The sequence below is a fragment of the Tiliqua scincoides genome, chromosome 3, assembly GCF_035046505.1.
Source record: "Tiliqua scincoides isolate rTilSci1 chromosome 3, rTilSci1.hap2, whole genome shotgun sequence".
NCBI classification, from domain to species: Eukaryota; Metazoa; Chordata; class Lepidosauria; order Squamata; family Scincidae; genus Tiliqua; species Tiliqua scincoides.
This window is the reverse complement of record NC_089823.1, coordinates 11,000,011-11,010,873: the sequence shown is the minus strand read 5'-3', so window position 1 is coordinate 11,010,873 and position 10,863 is coordinate 11,000,011. Positions and strand designations below refer to the sequence as shown.

At 43.9% G+C, this 10,863-nt stretch overlaps 1 protein-coding gene across 1 annotated transcript in view; it reads right to left on the bottom strand.

Moving 5' to 3' along the window:
* Positions 1-1,474: 1,474 nt before the first annotated feature.
* Positions 1,475-10,863, bottom strand: part of TMEM135 (transmembrane protein 135) — a 211,938-nt gene continuing 202,549 nt past the window's right edge. The window contains exons 13-15 of the mRNA XM_066621837.1: positions 9,900-9,998; positions 8,969-9,036; positions 1,475-6,391 (exon numbers count right to left, since the gene is read on the bottom strand). Of these exons, the coding sequence (XP_066477934.1) occupies positions 6,253-6,391; positions 8,969-9,036; positions 9,900-9,998 (306 nt within the window). The 3' untranslated portion in view covers positions 1,475-6,252. The remainder of the gene's footprint in view (positions 6,392-8,968; positions 9,037-9,899; positions 9,999-10,863) is intronic.

The following is a 10,863-nucleotide window of genomic DNA, read 5'->3' as shown; positions in this document are numbered from 1 at the left end:
TGAAGTGGGATAGAACTCTTTTTAAAATAAATGAACCTATTTTAAGACTTGCCTCCCAACCGCCTTTCCTCCCACCAGAGATGTGAGATCCTTAAGCCAGAGATGCGGAACTGTGTATTTGATGGCTGAGCAGTCCAGGCAGATCTTCCCCTCTGCTGGCACATCAGTTTCATGACTGCAGATCTTAAGAGAGTTTAGCTGTTCAGCTTCTCCCAAAGAATTCTGGGAACCACAGTTTGTTTAGAGTGACAGATATTCTTATTTCGGAGATCCCACAACGAGGAGAACTGCAAGGGGAAGGTGTTTTCTTTCTTTCTTTAGGAATGGAATAAACAATTGATGGACTGGGAGCCCAATCTGGACTTCCTATAAAATGTAGCTCTCAGTAACGGGGGACCTCCCCACACTCCAGCTGCTGCATTCCCCTGCATAACCAAGCACAGGCAAATAGAGGAGAGCAAAACTGAAATGTATATGGGCTGCTGCTGTAAAAAGAGTTGAAAGGTAAGTAGGGAAGGAAAGGCTGCAAAGCTTCCATTGAGAATGGACTCGAGAGGAACCTTTTGTCTGTGAAAGACAAATAATCCAACTAGAGAGCTCTGTCAAAGTCTTTCTTCATTGCTGTTTACACTGAGGAAAATGGACTTAAGGAGCTCAGGGATGTGAGGTAGGTGGGGAGGCAGATGCAGCAGAGCCTCCCCTACTGGAGTTCTTCAAAAAGCACCACCGCCATGTGAGGTGTGCAAGCCCACACAATCCACATGCACAGCACATGAGTTAGTTATGCTTGCACACCTCACTTGGAGGCGGCGCTTTTCGAATGACTTTGGTGGGGAGGCTCTGCGTCACCTGCCTCCCCATCTATCACATGTCTCTGCCTTGGTTTGTGCCTTGGCTAGTGCATTCATAGGAGTGAATGTAGTTGGCCCTACAGCTCCAGTAAACATATGGCCTGTCAAAAATGGATTGCTATATAGGGACTATAAAGCTCCCTATTCCTAAGACACCTAAAGGTTACATGCATCCCTTTCTCTTGCTTTGAGTTGTCTGCAGCAAAATCATCTTTGGGGCTTCAATTCTGATGGAAGGCACATAGCACTGTGGCAGACCTCAAAGTTCAATCCCTGGCTTTTCTAAATAGGTTCCAACCCCTCTCGGAAACCCTGGAGACCTGGTGTCAGCCAATGGAGGCCATGCGGAGTCAGATGCAGCAATGGTTGGACTCAGTAGGAAGCCATTTCCAATGATCATAAAAGAGGGTGGAGAAAAAAATCAAATTGATTTCTAAATTAAATTGAACCAGTCTCTTTAGGTTTCCAACAGAAAGCCTTTCTTTGTTTCTTGCTAGGATTTTGTGTAGTTCAAAAGCAGCAATTTTTTTCCAGGAGGGAAATATTTTAATAATCAGAGATGATGGACACCCAGGCACACACTGTTTACCTCCAACTTTTTCAGTAAAAGTAATAACATGGGGTGCTTTAAAATATTTATTTTTGTATTACACAGGAACTGTTATCAAGAAGTAGGAAACAGAACGAGAAGACAGAAAAATTACCATCAATTGATCAAGACACAGTACCTCAAGCTATTCCAGCTGCAGAAGTAACAATTTCATCCGCGGAGAAAAACTTCTACTACCTCAAACACGTGCCCAGATCATGCCAACTTATTTGGAGACAAGTCCCACTTATTTCAGTGTCCCTTAGTGCTGCGTCGTATGTTCAGATAAAGAGATAGAAGAAGTGCCATTCAGCTTACACTTCTCTTTGCCTTTCTGGGTCTGGGTCTTGTTGAAACAGGCAAACTGTTTGCAAACCTTTTTTTGCAAACTGTTTGCTCCCAGAGCAAGGGAAGGACCATGTTGCACACGCTACTATGGATGCCTTCTTTGGGTTATCTGCAAAAGCTCCTTTAAATAAGGCAATATGTAGCAATATGTGGAGCACAATTTTCCGTCCCTCACTTATTTGCCTAGAAAACTGAAAGGGTCTCAAATCCTTCAGTGAAAGGCAATTTTCTTTTTTTCTAGTGACCCCTGCTCTTTCAGGAAAAAAAAAACATCATGCCACCAACATCATCACTTTTCCCTGCAAAACCCAAACCCCATGAACATTCAGCCCAGCTCTAATGAATGGCTCCTGGAGGTGGACACGGCCACCAGGTCCTGGTGGTTAAGTCTCCTGAGGGGTTGCACAGACACAGCATCCATTTTCAGTTCGACAACCAATCTTATGCAATTTCACTTCAGTAAAGCTGAAGCACGTTCTGCTACAAGGCAGTTTCAGTCTGCCAGAGAAAGGGAAGGAATTCAAACCAGCACAGACGACAGAGATGGTTTAGTGGTTTGCCTACTTCAGGTGGGATTTTGGTTTTAAACTCAAATGGTAAAAAGATTGCAGCTGATACAGGTTCGCCTGCATTATGCGCGGATTCAGAACCCACAGGTTCCTTTATCCATGAGTCCCCATGAAACCGTGGCAGGCAGACCTGGGCCCTCCAGAGATGAGAGAAGCTGGGCTCTGCTCACCTCCAGAGGCCTGCACAGGCAACACACAAACACCTGCTGCCTCTGCGGGCATCAGAATGGCCGTTGTGCAGAAAAAGGTCACTTTTTCTCCCTGAAACGGCCATTCAGAGGCCCACAGGGGCAGTGGGCAGTTGTGCCTCTGCAGGCCTCAGAAGACCCTCTGGACCTAGATAGTAGTCCAGGAGTCAGCAAGATGCTGATCTAGAAAGGTATTTCTCATATGGTTAACACCCATGTATCATAGGATCTGTCACACTTTCTTTGATCTGCAGCAGCCTAGCTCCACCTGAATGAAGCTTTAAGCATCTATGAATATTCAAGCTCTGAGCATCTATGGCACAAGTTAGCTGCTCAGGTACTTTCACTGCAACCTAAAACTTTCTTCCTCAATTCCTTCCACAGATGGAGTCTTATCCATCTGTTTCTTCCCTGTAACCTTGCCATACTGCACTATATACAAAGTAAGGGGCAAACACTCTGCTCTCAGTACCATATAACACAACTTTGGCCTTCATATATGGAAGGGAAGGCTGGGTGTGTATTTATTCTTCCTGCCCTCAGTCCCACTTTCATTCTCTGCAATGTGCTGGCTCATAGCATTACAACCTGAGGCCTGCTGTGTACCAGTTACATCAGGAGGAGCTCCAAGATGGAGGACATGGGATGCACAATACATTATAGGGTGGCAAACACGCCATGGCTCAAAATGACCAGGATATGACTGCTGATTGTGGATACCATCTTCAAATGGGTTTAGCGGTGGAAGCTTTTCCAAGCCTCCCAATTGGTTTCTTGGCACAGAATTACATGGGACAGTCAGAGGAAGGGAATATGGACACCAGGCATAAAGACTCCTTCTTTTGTCACCTGATAGGAGACGTTTCGTGCCATTGGAGCAGGGGGTATCTAGTTCAGATGTCGTGTAACTATTTTACAAGCTTTCATTGGCACAAGTATGCCAGGTGACAAGGGGATGGGCAAGATTCCCTGAGTTCAAAAGCTGCCTCTCCTGTGCGCTCTCTTTCTGGCCTTTGGCAAGCATACTGTTAGTCAATGACTTCCAGCCCAGGAGATCCTGACCAGCTGACTCACCAAATGACCACACCTACAAGGGAAGAGAAAATCAGTAGTTTCCACATCAGTAGTTAATCAAATACAGGCTCTCCCCATATCTATGGGGGGATATGCTCCTGCTGCTACTAGAAACTGCAGATCGTAGCAAACCCTAAAAGAAGCGGTTCACACATTCACCACCCATTGCAGAAATGACTTCTCTTTAGCTACAGACCACCTGTTGCTATCTCCTCTGTCTCTCTGAGGTCTGCAAACGCTAACAGGGAGCAGGAAGGGTTAACAGGAAGTGGACTGGAATGCTGGAAACAACATGACTTTGTTAGCTCTTCCTGCTTCCTGTTAGCATTTGCAGACAGCACAGTGACAGACAGCGATCAGACAATCAGGCTGCAATCAGAGAAAGGTAAGCCATTTGTGTGATGGGCTGAGTATTTGTGAACCACAGATACGTGAAACCGTGGATAGGGACCCCCAGAAACAGGGGCGGGGGGACAGCACCTGTATGTTTTGAACAATTAAGGCCCTAATCCTACCCAACTTTACAGCACTGACACAGCTGTGCCAACGGGGCATGTGCTACATTCTGCAGTTGAGTGGCCGTCACAGAAGCCTCCTCAAGGTAAGGGAATGTTTGTTCCCTTACCTCAGAGCTGCACTGCTCTTACCTCAGTGCTGTAAAGTTGGTCAGGATTGTGTCCTAAGTAGCAGTAGCAGCAGCAGCAATTTACTCCTACATCACTGCTGTGTTAAAAAGAAACGGGATAAAACATCCTTCTCTTCCCCCCAACCTCCAGGGTGGGTGCAGCTTCAAAACAGTTTGGCAAACCTCGTACAAACTCTAGTGCATGAGAAAATAAAAACATCATATAATTTAATGAGCATGATTAGAACTCTCTTAAAAGACTGACATATAATTTCATTCTTCAAAGCAGACAAAAAAAAAAAATCCAGGCAGCTGAGTTGGTCCATGAGAAATCATCCAAACAGCAACACTAGCATAATGGTTTTTATTAGGATCCACTGAAACTGATCAAGTTTCCCACTACACCAAAACGATTTTTCAGGATGGATGTTAAGTCAAAAAAGGGATGCGGGGATGCTTTTGCAGCCTCAAGTCTTGCCGATCAAGGTTTCGGGTTTTTTAATCCTGACCAGAAACATCTTTGTTCTGTCCCCCCCTCTACTTTTTCTCTTAAACAGCCAAACACAAAAGAAGAGTTCAGATGAACTCCAAGTTTATACTCAGAATTCTTAAAGTCAGTCCTAACAAAGGCATTATGCTGCTGTTGCTCTAAATACCACTTCATTGTTACAATATATGCAAAGATTCTGTTCGATAATTATATCTATTTACATCTACATGTGCACACATAGTTGGAAATAATAAATTAAAGAATCTGAACAACATATCTCTAATCTTTAGGATGCTTTCCATCACAGGTGTTTCAGCTTTTGGCATATTGAATGAATCCAAGTTAACAATCATGGTTTTTTGCTTCTCCCTCCCCACCCCCCAAATATCTTAGGAGTCTTTTTCCACAGCCCACAACTGGGCAGTACTGGGCTGATTGCTGAGATGGAATTAGACCATCATGGGAACATGGGTGGGTTTGACGATAGCAGATTAGAGCAATGATCAGCTCGTACTAAACTTCTCATACGTTGCTGTATACATGGCTGTATACATACTTTCAAAGAAATCTGCAATGAACAAAACAAAGAACAAAAATAAATGGCATCCATGTTCTTAACCAATCAATAGTTTTGTCATCACCCAACAAAATGTCAGGGCTCTGATTTCATTTGAAGGCCACTGAATTGCTGATGCTGTATGGAGGCTCACAGTCTTTTGTGCATCCATTTTCAATTTTTGCTCTTAAAACATCCAGAATTCATTGACGTTTGCTTTGAAACATGAACATACTACATTCCATCATGGTGGTCTAGTCATTTACAGATATTCATACAAATATCTCAAGAACTGTATAACCCAGGCCTTTTTTCATCTCTCATTGGTAATTCCAGGTGGGAAACTGGATTTAGGAGAAAAGTTGAAGGAGAAAAGCCAAAGCTGGTTATAAACAGCGCAGTCATAAACAAATTACTGGATAATTAAACTTGACGCTTTAAATATTTTTCAGTGACAGGATTAAAAACCAGTACCACCCAACTAACTGGAACTGAGAACTTTCCCAATGAACTCTGCCTTTTAAAACAAAATTTACAGCAACTTGGGACCTACCAATATATACTTGCCATCCCTTTTATTCTCTAAATGCAAAAAAATATTCTTAGCATTTTTTTGAAAAGTAATTTACTGGAATGAATTAAAATGCATTCTTTTGAAATTTTTATTTTAAGCCCATTCAGGTGCTTTTAAAAAAATGATATATTAATTCGTTGATATATAACTCCATCAAAAATCTACCAGATAGTGTCAACCAACCACAGTGATCCAGGGACTACTAAGGGACAGGAGGAATTAAAACCGTGCCTGACTACAGAGCTTCAGTATGTTTTGATTGGTACGAAAACATAACTCACTGAAACAATACTGAAGTGGAACACAAGCCCTCTTCAGTCTATTTAACTTTTAAGTCAATTAACTCTCCAGGACAGACACTGGTCAAGATTTAATCACAGGTACGGTATCACTTCCAAGACTGCTTCACAGGCAACTCTGGCGGTACAATTGTGTATCTTGGGTCGAGTTTAGGTATGAAATCCTTGAAATGCATAGATGCTTCAGTACCAAACACATCTAAAACTTTCCTATTCATGACGGCAAACCTGGAAAAGAAAAGATCCAAGATGAAAATTAATTTGTACACTTAGAAACAAAGTGATTCGGTACAAGAATGTGATTCTGGCAATATGAATGAAGCACTGTTCTTATTCAATGATCACTGTCAGCGTAGATAGCAAAGCCCCCCAAAGCTACATCATAATTCCATTTTAAAAGTTATGGATTCATGAATAGGCTCACAACTAAAACTTATAGCAATTGTGTGTGCGAGGCAAATATAAACTTATACTCAGGCAAGTCTGCTTTATGATAGATACACAGGCCATTAAAGTACATTTTGCTATGTATTTTTGACCACTTTTTGGAACACGTACAAAAGTTGAAAGCCAGTGTCCAAAATGGTTCAGATTATCTCTTTTGTGGGACGAACAGCAGCAAGATCTGGTCTGCAGCAAACAGTACGTCAGACAGAAAAAGAAAAGAGCTCTGTGCAACCTGAACATGGCATTCTCTGTGTTGGCCAAATGGACTGGAACAAACAATCCCCTGAAGCATTCCGGATGACATGTGCCTGCTCTGTCAATATTTACTCTAAACCACTTGATGGCCAAAAGGCTCCCAAAAGCATGAACAAGAATTAAAAATGCAAGCAAAATACAAGAAACCAAAACTCACAGCAGTATAACTGCTATTTCAGGTTTTTTGTTTTTTTTAAAAACCAGTTGGAAGGGAAAAATCCATCATCGTAAAACACCTGATGGAAAAGGAACTGACATAGTTACAACATCTGCAAGCTAATAGTGCAAGCCTATGCATGTCAACTCAGAAGTGAGCTTCATTGCATTTAATGAAAAATATGCCTAGGTAAGCATGTGTAGGACTATAGCTACGGTTTTCAAACTTGCAGGCAATTTGAATTTCGCAGTAAGTCTTTGCGGGGGCGGGGGGAGGCTCAGGGGGCTGCAGGGGCTTGGTGCACTTGCCCAAGCCCCCTGCAGCCCCCTGGGGGTGCGGGGAGCCCTGCGTGACCTTCGGCAGGGCTCCCCAGGTCAGGGAAGGTGACAGTGAAGCGATCGCGCCCCGCTCCGCTAAACCGCTAAACCGGAAGCGGTGCGCGATTGCTCCACGTTCCCTTTTGACCGGGCTCAGCGACTGGGGAACAGGAACGCTCCGCAAAACGGGAAGTGGAGCACGATCGCCCCACTCTCACTTTCCCTGACCTGAGGAGCCCTGCAGGCGCTCACGCATGGCTTCCCGCAGCCAGGGACAGCTGCTGCGGGGACTGGAGGGTGCACTCCAGTCCCTGCAGCCTGGTCAAAAGGGGAAGCGGGGTGATCATGCATCGCTTCTGGTTTAGCGGAGCGGGGCGTGATCGCTCCGCTGTCACCTTCCCTGACCTGGGGAGCCCTGCTGAAGGTCGTGCAGGGCTCCCCACATGCCCGGGGGGGCTGCAGGGGGCTTGGGAAAGTACACCACGCCCCTGCAGCCCCCCTGAGCGGCACGATCCTGGGGATCGCACTGCTGCCTCCTCCCTGCCTCCTGGCTGCCCCTGCCCCTTAAGGGGAAACAGACCAGGACCCTCTGGCTGGGGTGTCGCGAGCCCCAGTTTGAATACCACTGGACTATAGCCTATGGCTGCAATCCTGACCACACTTTTCTGAGAGTAAGCCCCATCGAACACAACAGGACTTACTTCTGAGTAGGCATGCATAGGATTGTGCCCTAAGTGTATATTTGCAACAAACCTGTTTTATATGACCAGATGCTTTTGCTCCCAAGATTAGATTGTGCTGTTGGGCACAGTGATGCATCAGTCACCCCTTTGCTTTCTTTTGTCCCCACAATCTGTTGTTACTCTTTTAATCAGAACAAAGGTGATAGTGTGTTACCTTAGCAAGCAGTAAACCCTCTGTATCATCATATCAAACCTGGGTAACCTGCAGAGCGATTTCACCTTCTTTGCTCTTTCCCCTTATATCTGCAACTTCCACCTCTATCTGTCAATTTTTATTTTATGTCAAACATCAGGTAAGCCTGCTGGCTCTTTGTGTGCTGCCAACCCTATCCTTTCATTTCAATTTAAAGCTTCAGGTTTTATTTTGGTTTTGTATGGTTCAGCATTTCACCTGAGCATCATAACTCATACAATGAAATATCTTGATGCCAGATATCTTATTTTCACCCCTTCCTTTGTGTAAGCATCAGAACAAATTTTTTGAAAGGCAGTCTGCAGAACAGCTTTCTGCAGTGCCAACGTTGATTATAGTTTAAGGCCAGCAAAAACACGGCTGTAAACAGTTTGCTTACAGCCCACGTGACACAAGGTTTGTGACTGTGCAAGCACAAGCCTCTGTTCATTGGGGGACAATCCTGAATTATGAAAAGTTGGTGGAAACAAAAAGTTGAGATCAAAAACAGAAATTTAAAGAGACTGATGTGGGCACACCTGTTACATTCAACATTCCTATGATTTTGCCAATATAAAATTTATCCAGTAGCCTCAATGAGTACACAAGTCATAACCACAGGTCATTCTCCATAAAATGACTTATGAATATAGCATAAATCTGGCAGAAGTGGAATCTGCCACCACACAACTGGAACCACCATCAGTTACTCACCTGCCTTTAGTTAGCCGTAACAGGAATTTCCAGTAAGACGGTCTTAGGTTCTGAACTTCCATTACAGCCTAGAAAAAGAACTCTGAATTTAACTTCTGCAATTAGACCCCACAAAACAACACTGATCTCCTTGAAAGTTTCTGCTAGATCAAAGCATGATTCTTAAGGCACTATTTTATACATACAGCTAATAATATGGGCATCGTATCATTGACTATGGTCAATAAGCATATTATATTTATTTAAAACATTTACACCCTGCCTTTCCAAAAACTCAAGGTTTATACTTGCTCTTAACATGACTGTAGCACTGCTGCCTTCTGTGTGTCAGTTATGACCCCGTGCCCTCATAGATCCACGGACTTGGTTCCAATGTCACAAAACAGTCACCACTTCGGCAAACAACTGCGGATGTGAGCAATCTATCTGGGTAATGTGTCAGCAGCCAACTTGTAGGAGACCACCTGCTCCCCTTTTAGGATGTGGTTTTTTTAATTCACAGACAGGATAGGAAAAGTTCACACGAGTTGGCTGCTCATGTAAGGAACTATTTCTGGAAGTAGTGACTGTTTTGTATTGCCAGGACACACACACACACACACACACACACACACACACACAGAGAGAGAGAGAGAGAGAGAGAGAGAGAGCGCAATGGAAAGATTCAGTACAGACAGGATGTTCACCTGTACACTATGTGCTCTTGAAATGGTCTTCTGTGAGGTCACACATCGTGATTATGTGCAACTGGGTAGGGACCACACAGAAGAATCCTTCTCTAGCAGCCTAAAGGCACTGGCAAACTTGTTAATGGAAACCCAACATGCTCATTCATACAGCTAAGCCAAACTGCCTTCTAAATGCTTTTTCTTCACTGTGGTTAATATTAGATATAAACTAAACAGCTTCCAACTGAAGACCAAACACTTACTGCCTGGAAGCAGATCGCTGTGGATATAGCATAGATGATACTGTCTGCATGAGGGAAATAGGGAACCTTTCCAGCTTCAATGCCTTTGAAGTACATGGCCTATTAAAAGAAAACAAAACACCAACTGAGCAAAAGTTTCCAGAAAGGCAAGAGACGCAATGATGCCACGTAGCAAGCTGATGAGCAGGTGCAGGACTTGGTGTCACAGGACTGGGAAGATGGAATCCTGGAGACACTGCTTGATGCCACACCCTCATGGTCTCCATCACAGAACTTTAAGAGTAGCAAGTACTGAACTAGGATAGGTCTGGCTAACCTTAAGGAAGATTCATACAAGCACTTATCTCCCACTATACAATTAACAAATCTAGTCACCACTGTACATCTACAAGGAATTTTGAAGTGATCCCAAATGTACAACAGAACATGTGGGTCAGCTCTCATGGGAGGGTACCTCTCAGGTACATATTGCAGGAGGTTTCATCCTGGGGAAAAAACTCACTTCAAAATCACCTTGCACATACAATGCTGGCAAGTCAAGAAGAAGCTTTCTCCCTGAAGTGTGAGCTATGCACTGGGCAGGGAGATGTTGCTGTTTTGAGCCACTTTCTTTTCACAAGTGTAGATGGAGCAGCTTCCCTTCTGCGCATCTCAGTCCTGCGAAGCTTCTTGTGCAACTTACAGTCTGCAGTGCCCACAAGAATGCCAAGTGCGATACTTGAGGTTTGCAATTCCTATGAAGGAACAGGGACCCATCTTACACTGCGACCACGTCACAAAACCTAATTTTCATGCAGATTTCAGTTTGAAGTCTTTTTAAGACGAGAATCTAGATCTGTGAAATGTCACCTATCTGTAGGACGCTGCTTAGCAGAACGCAGTGTTCTAGTACAATAATTGCATGTGATCAGAAAATCAGCAAGAGTGAGAAAATCCTCCTCACCATGTGATGAGACATAACAGG